This window comes from Eretmochelys imbricata, chromosome 9 (genome assembly GCF_965152235.1).
Source record: "Eretmochelys imbricata isolate rEreImb1 chromosome 9, rEreImb1.hap1, whole genome shotgun sequence".
In the NCBI taxonomy this organism is placed as follows: domain Eukaryota; kingdom Metazoa; phylum Chordata; order Testudines; family Cheloniidae; genus Eretmochelys; species Eretmochelys imbricata.
In genome coordinates, this window is record NC_135580.1 from 88,419,070 (window position 1) to 88,438,873 (window position 19,804).

General features: G+C 40.1%; 1 protein-coding gene across 2 annotated transcripts in view; it reads right to left on the reverse strand.

Annotated features, from left to right (window-relative positions):
- GRIA3 (glutamate ionotropic receptor AMPA type subunit 3) overlaps positions 1–19,804 on the reverse strand; it is a 223,249-nt gene that overhangs the window by 172,048 nt on the left and 31,397 nt on the right. For both annotated transcript variants that reach the window (XM_077825727.1, XM_077825726.1), the window contains exon 3: positions 11,161–11,400. In XM_077825727.1, coding sequence (XP_077681853.1) covers positions 11,161–11,400 — 240 coding nt within the window. The remainder of the gene's footprint in view (positions 1–11,160; positions 11,401–19,804) is intronic.

A 19,804-nucleotide genomic window follows, 5' to 3' on the forward strand; every position in this document is an offset into this window, starting at 1 on the left:
ACAGCCTGTTCAGTAATCAATTAAGAGTCCCTTCAAAGAGACTCATTTGTTTCCCAGATAAGGGAAATGGAAAGTAAAATTTAAGGGAAGAAGCATGGTTTGGTGTTGAAAGCAGAGCTAGGAATGGGAAGACCTGAGCTTTTATTAATGGCCCTGTCACAGACTTCCAGTGTGGCATTGGACTAGCCATTTAAGGCTTGATCTCAAGGGGAGTACTTCCACTGATTTTAAAAGGGCAGCGGATAGGGGACTTAATCAGTTTGTGCCTCAGTTTCTCCATCTGAAAAACAGGGATAATACTACATGCCTGCCTCACAGGGGTATTGTGTAGCTTAATTCATTATTTTTCATTAGGTGCTTTGAGGTCATCAGATGGAAAGTGCATTAGAAGTGCAAAGTGTTTTTTATAATCCCAACACCTTATGCTTCATTCATCCAGTACTGTATGCACCCTCTTATCATAGGAAATTTGAACTTCAGCTGAAGTAACAAAGGAAGGTATCACTACGTACTTGAACTGAAAGCAAAGAGAGCCTGGGGTCATTCTATCAAATGAGAACGATCTGACTTCTTGATGTAGTTCAGACATTCCTTTTGATCTATATTTCTTGGAGGGTCCAAACGTTTTACTGGCACTCGTTTGGTAGCATCAACTCTTGCAAACATTATGGCCATCCTAAACTCAATCCATTAAAATCACACCACAGTGTATTTTCTCTGGGGCAGATCCTGGGGTGCTGGAACAATTTGTATAGTGGAGCTGCTGAGAGCCACTGAACCAAACTATAAACCCTGTATCCTGGAAACCAATTCAAGGCAGGGGGTGCATCAGCACCCCCAACACCCTTAGTTCCCGCACCAATGAGCAGATCTTCAGCTGGTGTCAATTGTCATAGCTCCATTAAGGGAGCTCTGATGATAGACAACAAGGCAGATCTTCAGCTGGTGTCAATCTCTATTGTATAATATACACACAGACAGTTATGAAGTCAGCATTTGCATTGCCTTGCATTGAGCGGTATTGAAATAACTCAGTAAGTTTCCTTATTTAGGGGGTCACTGCAGTGCCACACTGATACCCTTTGGCCAGGATGAAAGTTAACCATTTACCAGTGAAGGCGAGCACACAGAGAAGGGCAAACACTCAATCCAAACTATGGTGACATGGCATTCAAGTTTAAAAGAAATCTTAAGACAACACATTTATTTCCTTCACAACCACATAAAAATATAGGGAGGCCATTAAAAAAAAATCAAAATCCTCCGGGAAGTCAACTGTTAACTGGAAAGCATAGTTTCAATGAAATATACATTAATTTTTAATATGCTGAGAAAGCTGAACATATATATTGTTGCGGATACATATTAGGTGCCTGCTTCATACTGGGCTCAATCCTGCAAAGTGCTGGCCCCTTGGGGCTCAAACAAAGCATTTAAGTATGGAAATAGTCCCATTGAAATCAGTGGACTGCTCATGTGAATAGAGTTAAGCATGTGCCTCTGTGCTTTCCTGAGCAGGGGACAGATTGCTTAGCAACTTGCAAGACAGAGCCCTACAAGCATATTGGGCCTGATCCAACTTCTGTTGTCAATAGAAAGATTCCCACTGACTATAACGGGTATTGGAGGGGGTCCATTCAACACAGGAAGAGAATCAAAGTTTAATCAGCCTACATTTGATTCTTTTTTAATAACATCAAGCCTCAAACTTTGATATGTGAAATGAAGCAGCTACAGTCATATACTAGTTTGCAACCGATTCACTTTCTTCCTATTGGCTCTGCAGCACTTTGTGTGTGTGTGCAAACGGGTTGCTCATAACTCTGAAATGTTCATAACGCTGAACAAAAGGTTATGGTGGTTCTTTCAAAAGTTTACAGCTGAACATTGATGTAAAACAGCTTTGAAACTTTACTATGCAGAAGGAAAATGTTGCTTTTAACCATCTTAATTTAAATGAAATAAGCACAGAAACAGTTTCCTTACCTTGTCAAATCTTTTTTTTAAAACTGTCTCTATTTTTTAAAGTTTTTTATGTTTAACACAGTACTTTACTTGCTTTTTTTATTTGTCTTTGCCACTGCCTGATTACATACTTCCATTTCCAAAAGAGGTGTGTGCTTGACCAGTCAGTTCATAACTCTGGTGTTCATAACTCTGAGGGGTGTATGTGTGTGTGAAATTCACATATTTCACAGGGACCTCAAATTATTTCTGCAGTGGTTACAATCAGCAGTCACATGCAGATTTTGATTTTGGCTTCAGAGCATAGTGGTAAAATAGCTGTTTTATATTAATGATGAAACTATGTCGAACTTTGTTGTATTAAAGCTCAAATTATTGCGGTGTCAGATTTCTATGGGATACCACTGTACAGGTGAACTGAATAAGAATTTCCTGAGTCCTATTCCACATAGAAGTCCATTATGGCTTCACATACACGCACCAGTAGGGAAAGCACTTCCCCCCACCTTTCAGTCTGTGTATTAGAGGTTCAACTTGTTGTCAAGATAGGATTCATTTTGAGTACCACTTTTTTTCGCTTTTGGGAATGTTTGATATTGGAAACACACAGTTCTGAATTTTCAGAGGGACTATTTAAAACACAAGTGCCATAATCACTCCCGGAGAAGGAAAAGGGCAGGGCAGGGCAGGGGTTTACTATAGAAGCATTTCAGATGGTCTTAAATGGGGCAAATCTGAGTTTAGATTTCTCCTGGAAATGTGAGAGTTTGTTATTTTGAACCCTACTGAAACACATATAAAATCACCAAAGACCAAAGAGTCCTTTACTTAAATTATTGATATATACACACAATATAAAAATTAGATGTGCTATACCTTATTCAGCAAGACTAAATAAAACATGCATATTCATAAAGTGATAAATATTTAAGAGGCATGTATTTAAACGAGAATCAGTTTATAAAAGCACAATGACTCTCTGACTTTAGAATTATATCATAAGCCTACAGTGCCAGAGCTATTTTCTCCTGCTCACCATATACTACATTCAGGATGTCAGTTTATGCTCCCGAGAGCTTGCTTTAGGGCTGCTGTGTAGTGCGTATAGTGGTTTTGGGTTATGTATTTCGCTTCCCCATGTCTTTTTCCCTACTTGTGATCTGTACCCGAGCATATTTTGTCAAACTCATGTTCAAAAACTCAGAGTTCATATTAATTTGGAAAAGAGAAAATCCAAACACCTAGGGCCAGATTGTGATGCTCTTATTCATGGTAGGAGCTGGGTTAAATTTTTCCTTCAAACTTTTTTTTTTGGGGGGAGGGGGGGCAAAAATGCAGATCTGGGTCAGCAGAAACATTCTGAGAATTCATGGCAATTTTGTCAAATTGCTTTAGAAGAAATTAAAGAAAAAAATCAAAATGTTTTGTTTTGACTTTTTCAAAATGAAACCTTTGGGGGTTTTTATTCGACACAACTTTTTCTTTAAAAATATCCTTCAATTTCTTTTAAAAAAAAAGTTATAAAAGGCTGAAGATTGAGATGATGTTTCAGTTTGGGTTGAACAAAAGATTTAGTTTGATCTGAAACTTTTATTTTATTAAGTTTTTGGTTCCCTGAACATGCCAACATGAACATCTTGTTTTACGTTGTCCTGAAATGAATTTTTTCCTGATTTTTTGGGGACTGACAATGTACCAAAAAATCCATTATTCTCAGCGCTCTGCTCATGACTTCAGTGGGACCACTCATACACTTAGCCTCAGTCATGTTGAATGGGACTTATCACAATCTGTCCTTAGCTGTTCAGGGGAGAATGAAAGTTATCATGTTATTGCAGACTAGGATCTGCAATAACAGTATTGGGCCCACATTCCCGTTACGCCCACATTCCTGCTCTGGTTCCCCTGCTCTTCTTCATGAACGGGCTGGAGCACTTGTTCATGCTAAGGAGCTCCATGAGGCAGGGTACAGATCTGTTCTGCATGGGCAGGTATTCTACCCTTCGCTGGAAAATGTCACCTGCAGCAGTGCATGGTCAAATTGCCTCAGGGGATGCACGGGCACTTTGCCTGGGCATCTCAACACCGAGCCCAGCATGTCTATCTAAAATATGCACACAACGCGCTCTACAGAACACCAGGGAACTCTGGATGCTCTTGGGCTTTAACCACACCTTTCCCGTGCCAATATGACACATCCCTTGCTGGGTGACTGTCGAAGTTGTTCTGTCCCTTTTGTTACAGGTTTGGTTCACTTGTTTGGCTGATCCTAAAGAAAAAGTTTTATGTGACTGCCAGGGGTTAGCAAATCAAAGAGCAGCTGATGTGAAGTACCAGGAGAAAACTGCTTAAGGCTCTCAGTCCATCCTTACTGTAGCCAATATAATGTCTAGCTGGAGGACCCAATGTTTGTCCAGGAAATCATCAGAAGAGCTCTTCCAGGAACCTGAGTGCCAAAGAGACTTAGATGATCTCATACTGAGATTATTACCTAAGGCACACAGGCAGGAAAGGCAAAACTATCCTGTGGCCAATGAAACAGAACATGTCAGCTCAGGGCCAGATTCTGGCACACTCACTGAGCAGTACCTTCCTCCGTGCATAGTCCTGTTGAAGTCGTTGGGGCTACTCAGCGTGAATAAGGGTGTCAGTATCTGCCTCTTAGGTGAAATTGCCTGTGCTGTATCCTAAAATTGCTTGAAACCAAACACTGCTTTTCCTAGGCATTGCAGGCAAATTCTAGGCACTGTAATATTCCATCAAACAGAAACTGATCATTTTCGTATTACACTTAGCTGCATGGAATGTGTCTTTTCTTTAACTCTGATTAATAGATTTCAGACCACAGGATTTACACTGTGTTCTGTATTGTAGCAAAGTGTGAAAACAATCATTTCAATTTCTTACACCAAATTACCCTCTTTATCAGACAGTAAGCATCAAAACATAATTCCAGGGAAAAACATGTAAGAGGGACAAAATTGCAAGTTGCGGTTTGCTGAATTGCCAACTCACCAGTAGGTCTTGAAACTTCAGCTATTAGGAGGTATGGCTCTCCAAGCCATCCTGACATCTGATGCTATGGATCATCCACACAGAGGTCTAACCTCTGCTCACAACTCCCTGAGCCTCATTATCCCACCAAGATTTCCTCTCCTTTTTTCCGCTCTGTGCAGTTGGAAGTGAAAGGAGAAAATGAGATGGCCCTCAGAATGGCTATCTAAATGCTGGAGATATGTAATGTCCCAATGTCATGCACAGTATTCTGGGCTGATATCCAAAATATTCCAGCAGTACAGCCATAAACCTCAAAAAGAATCAGACAAGGTTAGCAGTAATTCTTTCCTGTTATAGAGCCCTAGATGTTTTATAGTTTTCCAAGCATATGGTGTATGTTCCATTATTCTTTTCCACAAGCTGATATTTACCAGAAGACAATGTAAAGAATCTTAATCCATTAGGAATCTTGAAAGTGTAAGCAAAACACATTGCATCAACCCTTACACATATAAGCAAAGTGACGAGAATGAAAGAAGACTTGAACATATTTGCAGCCTATAAGTCGTGACATTTTTTAAATGAAAAGAGTACTGTGATTAATAGAGAGAAAATTATATTTGGCTCTAGCCAGTGTTGTGATTCCCAAATTTCCACATGTAACACATTCAGCCCAATATTTTGGTTGGAGGAATAACATCCAAGGCCTTGAGAAAAGACCACTCTGATGAAACAAACAGGAAAGTTGTTGTCTGAAACCTGGAAATTCACCAGTTCCTGCAACTGTTGTGAACTTCCTTGACAATTCAACCACTGCAATTAGTTTTCTTTGATGTAAGACAGAGTATGCAAATGGCCTTACATGGAAAGGTTATATGGTAGCTTGAGGTCATCCACAGAGTTTGAGAAATTAGCTGTTTAGCAGCAGGGAAAATTCTCTGCCCCTGTAGCATGCTAGTGTGCAGGATTTAGTGAATTCTGTTTTAGATTACTTCTTCCACTTGTTTTATGCAGAGACTCATAAACCTTTCACATCCCCCCAAGGAACCACCCTATTCTCTTTTCTTCTTGACATTACTGGTATTTGAATCCAGGTTTCCAGAGGTGAAAGGCCAGTGTGTTAGTTCCCTGTGTTACTCACTGTTTGGTGGTTTGAGCTGGTTGGGAATTTTTTTGTTAAAATGCTTTTTTGGTTGGAAAATGTGATTCATTGCAACCAACCCATTTTGTGGAAAGGGTCAGTTTCAACCAATTTCTTGACTCGTAATTTTTTTTTTAAAGTTTTGAAATTGTCCAAAATGTTTTGTTCTGACATTTTCAAAATGAAAAATTCCAGTTTTCCACTTCAAAACAATTTGTTGTTTGTAAATTTAAGCTGATTATAGTAAAAATTTTTCCTACACAACATATTGCACAAGTGTCTCAGCTGACACCTGCTCTCACCACCTGCCACAGTGATTTCATCTAAGCAGAAACTCAGTGTGATGTTCCTCAGATAAGCTCATTTTGTATCTACTAGCATTTGGCCACCTTATCATTGAATACTGGCTCATCCCATCTTGGTTTGGGCAGAGTTGGCTATGTTGTGGTGTGTACATAGCCAATTATCTACAATTTGCTAAGGCAGCAATGTGCATGCTTTCCATTATGAAGACGTTTGTCTATGGCCAATTAAGCGTGATCTGCAATGAGCCTGTTTCTTGCAGCCCTCTCCCTTTAGCAGTCTTCAATTCTCCTCCTTCAAGAACAGCTACTGCAGAAGTGACTTGTCCTTTGACCGTGAATATGGAGCGTAGATAACAAGCCTCATTGGGTAAACGCAGTAGTATGCAGAAGAGCTATTCTTGGCCGTCTGCAGATGTAATGGATCAGGCATCAAGTCATCAAATGTGTCCAAGGCCAAATCAAGAAAATCCATGGCCCTAGACACAACTCATGTGGGGCGCTCATAGCTCCATTTCTATGCTGTGGTCTTTCTCCAGGCATGACCTCACCCACCTTAGAGATGACAGTGGGTTTCAGAGTTAAGATAAACAAGACAGATCACATCTCGTGGAGCTACTGTTTCAGGCTGTCTGCAGACTCAGGCATCACTTATACTTGGTTCACATTTTGAAGCTTTTCTTTGCATCATTGAAGGTTAGCTACATAATTTATATTTTACATGAAAGCTGAGACTCTGATCTCATGCGACTCCAGGAGCTGTGGCACTAGGCATAGGACTATAATGCCTGTGCCTTTATCCAGCTGTGATCAGATCCACTACCAACCTTTTAAAAATGCATGGGACAACAGCTATTGAGTCGCTTGTTTATCAAGATATTCCATCCACAGATACCTAATTAAATTACTAACTTCAGAAACTGGACCTTAAACAACAAATGGGTGAAATTCAGAGTCAGTCTAAATGGGTGCAAATCCGCTAAGTATGACCAGATATTTTATTAACATTCCAGCACCTCAATCAAGGTTGCAGCCCCTTTGTGCTGCAAGGCACTATACAAAGGAAGACAGCATCCCTGCCCCAAGAATTTACATTCTAAGCTGACTAGTGACCTTCAAAGAAGGGAGCAAGGGATACCCCCACAAGTACACAGGCTATTCTGTATGATTGGATTCTGAAGTGCATTACATAAATAAATATGTTTGTGCCAAAAAGTGTACGGTAATTTTTGAGTGCGCCATCTGTGTGTTAAAATATACTTTTACATAGTTAAGTGTCAAATCTGGTGAGATCTTAGGTCAAAAATGCATGCCTAATTTGGAGGCTTTTAGAGAGCAAACCAACTATACAAACAAGTGATTCTGATACAAAACATAAAATGAAACGTTAGTTAAGAAGCATATTAAAAATTCAGATTAAACAAAAGCTTCAGTATTACAATCCACAACACTAGCTGTATAATTAAATAAAAGAGACATGTAACTCTCACATGAAAGTAAGGAGAATCTAAAATGCAAAGGCCTGAATCTTCTTTCACTTACATTAGTTTTACACCAGTGTAAGCCCAACTGACTTCAATGGAATAACTACTGATTTACGCCAGTGAAACTGAGACTAGAAACAAACATGATGCTTAGAATGAAAAATAATCCTCAGCGTGAAATACATAAAGGAGGCTTTCTTGATGCATGCTATCCGAGTTCAGAATGGCTTTCTGCCTGTAACCCTGTCATCATTTCATCCTGACATGATCTTAATTAGCCTTAGTTCTACTGCAGAGAAGCCTACTGAGGCATTTAGCACCAGCTAATTAATCAGATATTTTGTGCACAATATAAAAGCAGGACAGCAACTGACAGTGTCAATTCATTGATTGGAGTTAATCCCAACAGAAATTAACCCTGCCTTTTCCCCTTTGAAGGACATGAGGTACGTGGCATAGAATGAATGTTCTGACACATTTCCTTTACTATACATTGCTGATTGTCTTCTTTTTCCTTAACAGATTTTTCCTAATGTACCGTGACTTCCCATAAAGCATAATTTTTTTCAATTGTTATCATGTGAGTTTAAATGTCACTCATATTTAAGGGCTTTACTGCAGTATAAGTCAAACCACAGACATATTTTAAATGTTTTCATTTCTGCTGCAGGATTTCAGGTGCCTTGTATTTTCTTAGATTTTGTTACCTGATTTAGCAGCACAGCTCCCACTTTTGAGAAATGGCATCAGATTTTTCACCTATTATATAAATATTTGTGGGTGCAATTTATAGCACTTAGGCACCTAGTAGCCTCAGAAAATAAATAAGGTAATTAGGTGTCTAAATGCTATGAAATGCACACACAATTACTTGCAGAATTAGAAGCATTATTGTCTATTTTATTGTATTTCTCAACTTTACTCTGTTTGGGATGCATCTTTATTCTCTGCACCACAAGAGACATGAAATCATGCTGTCATGTCTATTGATGTCAAAGGGTTAACCATATGATTATACCATGTGGTGAAGAAGAAAAAAATATCACTACCTAAAGAGAACAGTTTCGTAGGAAAGCTGACTCTCATAGGCTTAGCTTGAAGTAGTTCAGTAAATGACATAAAACCACAGATAGGCTTCTTCCGTTTTGTTTGACATCTGTAATATGCAACAGTATTTAAGTCCTAGTAAATGCAGAGCTTAATGGCTAGCAGTCTCTTGCTTCAGCAGAATACAGTAAAACTACCTGCAAGAACAATTTGCTCAGTAACTAATATTAAACATATGAAGGAGTAGCTTAATGTATCATGATTTCTCACAGATAGTCCAATTCTAAGAACAAGCCAGTAAGAAGATAACCTTTACAGAGAGGAGGTATTTAAATGATAATTTATTTCAGGAGCTGACAGCAAATTGCTCAACATTTTCTCTCTATAGTATTTATGTCCCAAAGCAGTTGACTATCTATGGTATAAATTATGAAAAAGTATGACAGATCCAGTGTTTTCATTTTCAATGGAATCTCAGCGCAGGCATATGTAAGTCTTTTATTCACTATCCGGTGCAAGCAGCCTTTCACCATTATTATTGTTCAGGCTCTTGAGATGCTCTCTTATTTGAAGACCCATCACAATAGATTAGGCAGGCTTCTGAAACTGCCAGATATTTCAGGTGCTGTCAGTCAGGATTACTGCTCATCAGACGATGGGATTTAATGTCAACTTCTCATTGGATAATGCCCTGCTTCTAATTTACTCTCATGTTTCTTTAAAATACAGTAATTTTAATGTCAATAACAATGATACAAACACTGAGGTTGTTTTCACTAGACTAAACACACAGGATCAAAGTGTTTTGGTTCCTGTTTTAACATGAAGTTGATAATTTATTAACAAGGGTGGCTGAGGACAAATGTAATGGAAGGCAAAGAAAGAACCTTTGGTCTCGCCACACACCAGAACCAAGCTAAAACTTTTCCCAGGCCCAGATTCAGTGAGAGAAGGATTTCTCTTTGCCTACTCTGCCATCCCTGCAATCCTCCAATAAGTACTGACATCTCTTCCATCCATACAAGCTAACCAAAGACACAGAGTTTTCCTTCATCTTGGAAGAGCACCCCTGATACTTCAGTAACTCCTGTAGGCTTCTTGCTGGCCCTTTGCTGTCATTGAATTAAAATTTCCCTCATGCTTTCATGTGCGTACCCCCAAGGTATATGAAATCCACGCTAGCCAGAACTGCTGGACTCATAATGGGATGTTCAAAAACAACTGTAAGGACCTATTAAGATGATATGAATGAAGAGGCAGAGAGCTCGGTCCAACATGACAACTGTAGGGAGAGAGAGCATAACAGAGCCTGCTATTTAAACTAAAGGAGAATCTCCATGAGCCATGTAGGGCATAGGGCCCACAGTTACCTGTTCTGAATCTATGCAAAGGAGGGCAGTGGTACACATATACATTACTAGTTCATTACAATAAAATGTTACATAGGAATTCCCATACTGAATCAGACCTGTGGCGCATTTAATTCAGTATCTTGTCAATGGCCAGCACCAGATATTTCAGAGAAACCCCTACAACAGACAGATGTGGGATAATCTGCTCCCACTCCCATGAAAAAGCTCATCCTAATTCATAAAAGTTAGAGGCTGATTTAAAACCTGAAGCATGAGATTTAATATCCCTTCCATTTTATTTTTAGTATTTAGTATTAGCTATCATAACTCCAGATATTCTTGTTATCCATGTACATGTCCAGTCTCTCTCTGACACTCTATGCTACACATCTATGTAGTACTTTTCATCCCAAAGACCAAAAAACATTTAATAAATTATATGCTTACCACAGCACTGAAGTGCAGCCACCTCTGGGGTGCAGTTTGGTAGCCACGTGGGAAAACATGCACTACTTTTGCCCAATTTCAGGGCAAAAGCACACAGTTATGAAAAGCACTATGGGATCTTTAATGCCAGTGCAAAGTAGGTCTTGTGTAACAATAAACTGCATGGCGTTTACCTTACCTACTTGGAAGATGTCTGCAACCCTATCAGGATTTAAACCTTTGGTTCCAGGGAACACAGGTATTCCAAAACTGATGCTTACAGCAGTAAGTTATTCCTCCTGCAAACATATTTGAACCTTTTGTTTTCTAGGACAATCAATCAGAAAGAACGACCTGTGTTCAAAGCCAACCATGGATGCATTGTTTGACATCAATATTTCCAGCAAGTTAGATATTGGAAAGCCTCCTAAAATGACGGTTCTTACCTCTTTCTGTATCGTAGAGGTATACAAACTTTTCCCATTTGTAATGAGTCAGAAGGCTCAGGATGGCTCCTTTTAACGCTGGCCGCATCTGAATGACAAACTGCACATCTGCATCTGCTGGGAAGCTGGGTGTGACAAAGGAAGTGTGCAGAGCTCCACAAAATGATGTCAGTGTGTTCATGGACATCTGGTCATAGAATCCAAAGATGGCATAAACTCCTCTAGAAAACTGTGAACAAACTAACAAACAAAAAACAGAGATGTTACAATATGAAACCACCATGAAGCAGTGTTATATAATCAATGGGAGGGGTTGGGGGAAAAAAGGAAAATTGCAGTTCTGGTTGCGAAGTGTTCAGTGTCAGCCCAAGGAAAGTAACAAGCTCCAGAGTGGAAAGTCCCCTGCTCAGAAGTACTTGCTCTGAGCCCACCTGCCTTCATCCCCCAACGTTTAATGCAGAGATTGTAAACTCAAACATTCCAGCTAATCTCAGCCTCTAGGGACTATCCTGGAGAGAGGAGGAGGTCTCAAGATAGACAAGCCCTTTATCTCTGAGCTACACTGCATGTTCTATTTCATGTTCTTGAAAAGAACAGGCGTACTTGTGGCACCTTAGAGACTAACAAATTTATTTGAGCGTAAGCTTTCGTGGGCTACAGCCCACCTCATTGGATGCATAGAATGGAACATATAGTAAGAAGATGTATACACACATACAGAGAACATGAAAAGGTGGAGTAAGAGGCTAATTACTTAAGATGAGCTACTATTAGCAGGAGAAAAAAACTTTTGTAGTGATAATCAAGATGGCCCATTTAGACAGTTGACAAGAAGGTGTGAGGATACTTAACATGGGGAAATAGAAATAAATGTGTTAGTCTCTAAGGTGCCACAAGTACTCCTGTTCTTTTTGCGGATACAAACTAACATGGCTGCTACTCTGAAAACTGAAACCAGGCAGATGAGACACAAATATTTCAGCCACCCCTAATCATCACTCTTGCCTAGTAGCCACACATTTTACCTAGCAAGATGCAAGGGAAATGAATTACATATAAAAGAAGCCAGGTCTTCTACATGAAGATATATTGCTTTCCAAAATACTACACCGAAACATTCATTTTGACCACAAATGCTAACATTCAGAATCATTAAAGCCTGTTTATCTTAAAAAGGACTCTCTCCAATATCAGGTCCTTGACAAGGCAGCATAGATAACACCTTGAATAGCTACTCAACTGTGAGCATTTGATTTTCTTCCAGGAGACCCAGATGCAAAAATATAGGTGGCATTAAAGAATTTTTTTAAGAGCTTGACCATTGTAAATGGATGTGAGCAAAAGTGGATACCAACAGCAAATAATAGCAGCTGCTATTAGAGAGAAAAGAGGAAGGAATAAATAAAGCACCGACTTTAAAGAAAAGGTTTTCAAAAAGCCTCCACAGCAGTAAAAAGGAAAAGATACAAAGGCAACCACAGTACAACCAGCATTTATTCCTAGGGGTGTGATGCACACAGGAATTAACACATTAACAAAAATGCATTTTTGTTAAACTATGTACCAGTAGGAAATAAAAACAGAAAGTCTGCTATAAAAAGTATCTGCTGAAGAAACAAATAAAAACAAACAGAGTTACAGGCAAAATGGAAGTGTATCAAAAAGAAGGGAAAAAATAAAGGCTCTATCAGAAATTATGACAGTATCAGGATCATTGTAACAGCTTAAACTATGTCAACGCTATAAGAAAATCTAGCGAGTTTGGGCATGATCCTGTGAGATGATGAGTGTCCTAACCTTCCGCTGACTGAGCACCTTGTAGACTCAGACTCTTAATGCATTCTCATGGATCATGTACTGTAGAGAACACTTAAAGGAATACATTTGTGCTAAATGCCCTGTTCTTTTAAGTGTTCTCCTGGTCAGGGAAGCAAGAAGTGTTGCTGTTGAAATCTGAAAACTGTTAGGTCCTCACCATCCCTTTCTGTCTTCTCTCTGCTCTGGGGATGGGGCCCAACAAAATGTAAACAACCATAGACATACAATCCCTGTAGCAATATGCTGTCACCCCACAATGTGAATGCACTGCTACTGCCCTCTACTGGCTACAATATCAGACCTGGTCAAATGTGTATCATCATGTCATCCTTTTGTGGATTCAACCTACAGATGACATAAACCTTAAAACAACTTGGCAGGTGTGAATCTTGCCGAGATTACTACTGCTAAATGAATAATGTTGAACTGGGCTGTACCCAACATATGTTTTCCCATTGTCATCCCAACATAGTTCTGTTATCATCAGCCTTCCTGATGCCATGGCAATAAGTGCACGGCTAGAACCTAGTCAGGTAAACACTTTAAGTGCTACATTGATGCAGCAATTTTGATTCTGAAAGGGTTTCAGCAGAAATTATTATATATGCCCAAAGAACTACAGAAAAACATTTTCCATAGATTTACGTGGTATCAAAGACAACTACAGACTAACACGGCTACCACTCTGAAACCTGCCTGACTTAGGGTACCAGTTCTTATTTTTGATCAGAATGAATGCTTGCAAAAAAACTGGCTTTACGTTCACAAGCTGCCAAATACTAAACCAACAGAAACAAAATTTAAAAATATCCTGTTTTTCCCCTTCATTGTAGAGCAACATTTAAGTTCCTGAGCTTGAAAGTCCAAAACCTTAGAATTCCCATCAAACTACCTTGTTTCTGTTATTTCACAAACAGAGGATATGCAGGGCTTGATTTTCAGAAGTACTTGAAAACTCACAACTTGGCTCAAATCTGTGGGTGCTGAGCACCTCTCAGATTAGGCCATGTAGTCCCCATCTCTTCAGCCAAATTCTCTCTCTCTTGCCATTTTAAAAAGTAGAATTAAATTGTGTCTGTGTTCTGACTGGCTCATCCCCACTTCTATGGGCATGGGTATTATGAGCAGGGAAGTTGTTTAGTGATTGTGGGCAGATTGGGTACATGACAGCATCTATGCCATAAGATGCCTAAAAATCAACAGCAGGATATTGCCAGCCTGGAGCATCTTAGGACAGTTATTCACTACTTTGAAACTGCCTCTCACCTGGTACTTGTAATTCTATTTTTCTTAGATACATTTGTTGGATCAAAGAATTTAGTTTTGTCTTAAAACAAAAAGAGCATCTTTTATTTCTCCTGAATTATGTCTACTCACTACAACTCTACATATTTAATACTTTACAGAGTGACTTGATAAGCTACATTATTTCAGAATATCTTCATCTCTTAAAGCTTCCCTACTTCTTTCTTTGCAGCTTAAGACTTCTGATTACCTATTCAGCACACAGTGTAGGGTGCCAATTTGATTTTACTGGCCCATTTAAAGGGCAAATAAACTTTTATTTTTATAAGGGGAAGATAAAGGGACAGTTATCTTATCCTCAATGCTCATTTGCTTTTTTGAACTTCTAATTCTGTTATGATTTTGTAGCATAAAACTCTCTTTCACAGAGTGTTTTGCTCACCCATGGACTTACTGTAGCTGGCTTTCCAACAAATACATCTTTAAGTGAATTTTAAATTTCCTTACCATTCTAATGCCATTAATCAATGAGCCACATTTAAAAGCAGGTGTATTAGCAAACTACACACCCAATTCTATTTTCCTCCCATATACAACTTTTCTACTGAATGCAGGGCCAGTTTTCATTATTATTATTTTTGATAGTTCAGCACAAATTGACTTATATTTGCTTTTCCTTATTGGAAATACAGAAACAGTCATACACAGAAAGGGACTGTTAAATAAGCAATTTTGTTGCAGCAAAAGACAATGCAATTAATTTTTAAAAAGCGATGTCAGAGGCAGGCTCATCACACCCGTAATTACTGATTCTATGAATTGCTTTCCCTCTTTACTCACTGCAATATAATCATTAATTCTAATATAGGAAAAGAAACACTAATAATTTTATTTTAGTATTTTAAGTGCAATGGGGGTGTGACAGGTTGGGTCATAGAAACCCCTTGGGACTGCCACCTGATGTGCTGAGACGACCTCTGAGCCTGTTTTCCCTGGCAGCCTGGGACTTCAGTACCATGTCTTGTTGAGCCAGACACACTAGCCTGCTGCAAACACAGACCCAGGTCTGAACCACGTCCCCCACAAGCTGCAGGTTTAACTGAAAACAGCTTAAGAAGTGCTCCTGTCTCTAGCACCCAGATACCCAGTTCCCAGTGGGATCCAAACCCCCAAATAAATCCGTTTCACTGTGTATAAAGCTTATACAGGGTAAACTCATAAATTGTCCACCCTCTAACAACACTGATAGAGAGATATGCACAGCTGTTTGCTCCCCCAGGAATTAATTGCTTACTCTGGGTTAATTATTAAACAAAAGTGATGTTATTAAATATAAAAAATAGGATTTAAGTGGTTCCAAGTAGTAACAGACAGAATGAAGTTAGTTACCAAGCAAAATAAAATGAAAACACGCAAGTCTAAGCCTAATACAGTAGGAAACTAAATGCAGGTAAATCTCACCCTCAGAGATGTTCCAATAAGCTTCTTTCACAGACTGGACTCCTTCCTAGTCTGGGCCCAATCCTTTCCCCGGTACAGTTCTTGTTCCAGCTCAGGTGGTAGCTAGGGGATTTCTCATGACTGCAGCCCCTTTGTTCTCTTCCACCCCCTTATATGGCTTTGGCACAAGGCGGGAATCTTTTGTCTCTCTGGGTCCCCACCTCTCCTTCTAAATGGAAAAGCACCAGGTTAAAGATGGATTCTGGTACCACGTGACATGGTCACATGTCCTGTAAGACCCCAAGCCTTCATTCTCCCCAGCCTGACTCACAGGAAGACTTGCAAGTGAACAGAGCCATCTACAGTCAATTGTCCTAGTTGATGGGAGCCATCAAGATTCTAAATCACCATTAATGGCCCACACTTTGCATAATTACAACAGGACCTCAGAGTTATATTTTATATTCCTAGTTTCAGAAACAAGAATGATACATACAAATAGGATGACCACACTCAGTAGATAAGCTTTGTAATCATACCTTAACAAGATACCTTTTGCATGAAGCATAATCCAGTTACATTATATTCACACTCATTACCATATTTTCATAACATCATATGGAGTGCAACGTCATAGGGGGTTGGTCATCTGACAAGGAGATGAAGTACAGTACAGTATTTGGTATGCACTCCCACAGAAGAGGGAGGATGTCTTAAATCTAATTTAGGAAGTAATTTTGGTAACAGTAACAAATGAAGCAACATTATTAGTTATATGGAAAGGCCGGAATGATTTGAAAGTACAACAAGGAATGCAACACACTTCTTATAACACAACAGCAGCATATATTTCAACACAGCATTTAACGCTACACACATATAGAGAAGGCTGATCCACAGAACTCTCCAAGTAAGTGTTTTGCCTATCCGATAACTAAACCCCTTTACCTTGCTGGTGATTCCCTAGCTTTCCTAATGCATTCATTATTGCTTATGACTATATGAGCCGCAGCAAAAATGACCTACCTGTACATTCCATACAGTCAGAACGTATTCGGCCTGAAAACAGTACAGCCATAAGTAGTACAAAGGTTGTCCATAGAAGAGAGAAGACAAAGTGTAATACTGCATGTGTGGCAACAGCTATGCTGTGAAGAGACACAGATAAACCAGTGGCAGCTGTATTAGATAAGCCACTGACACTAAACTGGGAGAAGAGGTAGATACGCTGGAGGGTAGGGATAGGATACAGAGGGACCTAGACAAATTAGAGGATTGGGCCAAAAGAAATCTGATGAGGTTCAACAAGAACAAATGCAGAGTCCTGTACTTAGGACGGAAGAATCCCATGCACCACTACAGACCAGAGACCGAACAGCTCGGCAGCAGTTCTGCAGAAAAGGACCTAGGGGTTACAGTGGACAAGAAGCTGGATAAGAGTCAACTGTGTGCCGTTGTTGCCAAGAAGGCCAATGGCATTTTCGGACGTATAAGTAGGGACATTGCCAGCATATCGAGGGACATGATCGTTCCCCTCTATTCGACATTGGTGAGGCCTCATCTGGAGTACTGTGTCCAGTTTTGGGCCCTGCACTACAAGAAGGATGTGGAAAAATTGGAAACATCCAGCGGGGGGCAACAAAAATCATTAGGGGACTGAAGCACATGACTTATGAGGAGAGGCTGAGGGAACTGGGATTGTTTAGTCTGCGGAAGAGAAGAATGAGGGGGAATTTGATAGCTGCTTTCAACTACCTGAAAGGGGGTTCCAAAGAGAATGGATCGAGACTGTTGTCAGTAGTACCAGATGACAGAACAAGGAGTAATGGTCTCAAGTTGCAGTGGGAGAGGTTTAGGTTGGATATTAGGAAAAACTTTTTCACTAGGAGGGTGGTGAAACACTGGAATGCGTTACCTAAGGAGGTGGTGGAATCTCCTTCCTTAGAAGTTTTTAAGGTCAGGCTTGACAAAGCCCTGGCTGGGATGATTTAGTTGGGGATTGGTCCTGTTTTGAGCAGGGGATTGGACTAGATGACCTCCTGAAGTCCCTTCCAACTGGGATATTCTATGATTCTATGAGTCTAAGCCCATAACCATCTATGTTTGTCCTCTGCAACAGATAGACCCACTGTTCCCATTTCTTTTGTTCACACTCAAGCTCATCTAGTAGCAATAACAAGCATAAAGTTAGGGAAGAGGAGAGCCATTTTAGCACGAGGTAATACAGGGAAGCAGCATAATACAAGAATAGTTGAGACACCGCCGCTAACAGGATAAGAAGTTAACTGCCATTTGTCTCCACTCATATGGCATAAGCGATGAGATGGCAGAAACTGATGAATCCTTAAGGATGTCAAGAGAAGATGAAGAACTTTAGGTTCATGCAGGTTTGAAGTGATTCCCATCAAGGGAAGAAAATGTTTGTAGGGCTAACAAACGTAGCACCCAAGAACACAAGGGGTATATTTACACTGCACGCTAAACCTGGGTTCCAACTCAGGTTTGAGCTCAATCCCCTTTTCTTTCCACACACAAATCAGTTTGACTCGGGTCAGCAATTGCTCAGGATCCATGTCCTAGGACCCTGCTAGGGGTCAGAGCCTGAGTCCTGCTGGACTCAGGTTCAAAGCCTGTCATTTTGCACTGTGGACATACCTCAAGCTGCAGATCTGACTCAGAAGTGTAGTATGGACTCGTTAGCTTGGCTGTGAGACATAGGCCTAGCAACTGTAAGCCCAGGTTTACAATGCAGTGTGTATGCTCAAACAAGGACTTGGAAACAGTCTCCACAAGCCTGGGTCTCAAAAACCCTGGGTTTACAATGCAGCGTAGACATAGCCTAATCTGTCAGGGCTATGTAGGGTGTCTTCACATTCCACCACCACCACCAATTTGATATAATTACCCTAGGTACACATTTCCTTTCTAATGCTCGGACATTCATAGAAAAGGCCAGATGGGACCATTAGTTCATCTAGTCTGACCTCCTGTATCCCACAGGCCATTAAATTTCACCCAGCTTCTCCTGTATTGAGCCCAACAACTTGTGTTTGACTAAAACATCTGGTCCAGAAAGACATGGTTTGACTGTAACACTTCTTAAACGTACTGTACTTTAGCAGGAAAGAGAAACATATTGATTAGACCAGGTTCCTGGTCGCTCCATGTTTAACAGACTTCTTTCCCACAAACAAATCCCCGATGGAGCACTCAAAAGCAGTTGATTCGCCCAAGCTGAAGCCTGAACCTCATTTCACCAAAAGGAAACCAGAGTCCAACTTCCACATCAGAATCCCAGCCTCCCAATCCCACCCACAAGAGTGTTCCATGCAGAATGCTGTGGTTACACCTGATTTCCAGACTGCAGGTTCCTAGGAAGGCTCTAGGGGACAGAGCCTCACAAAGGTGCCTGATTCTTTCCAAGTGGTTATTGGAGGTCTTGCTGTTCCTTTTGATTTTTGTTTTCTAACACTATTTAGTTCTTGCAGCTTCTTGTGGATTATGAATATTCATGACACAGGGAGTTTGTATTAGTTGTGACATTTCTGCAGTCTGTTAGGTGGAAGTTGACAGTATAGCCCTGATTAGGGAAAAAACTGGCAATTTCTCCTCAAGTGCAGGTTCTTTTCTCTGAGGTGTTTAGTTAAACCAAACCAAATCACCTGCTTTCAGCTACAGACAATTGGTGTGTCATTGGGGAGATTTATAAGGGTTATTTTTTTTAAACTGTGGATAAAACCAACAATACTGACAAGATGATGAGTGAATTTTAGCCTGTTTGTTCCATTCAATGATGTCACTAATAGCCAATTTTTAAAGGTTAGAATGGAGTCCTTACACACCTGGCTTATAGTATACTTAAGAAGAGACGGAATACTGTTAGAATGGGTACTGGAGACTAGGATTTCTGGACCCAATTCCCACCTTCACCCCAAATCATTGTGTAACCTTGGACAAGTTACTTCACCTCTCTCTACCTCAGTTTCCTTCTTGGAAAAATGGGCATACTAAAACTTACCTACGTCACAATGGCGTTGTCAGGCAAGCATTACTGTAATTCTCCTGTATTTCTCACAAAACAGATTCTTCAGTTTTATGCTCCCCATTTCCCTGAACCTGGGATTGTCATAGGGTGGCCCCA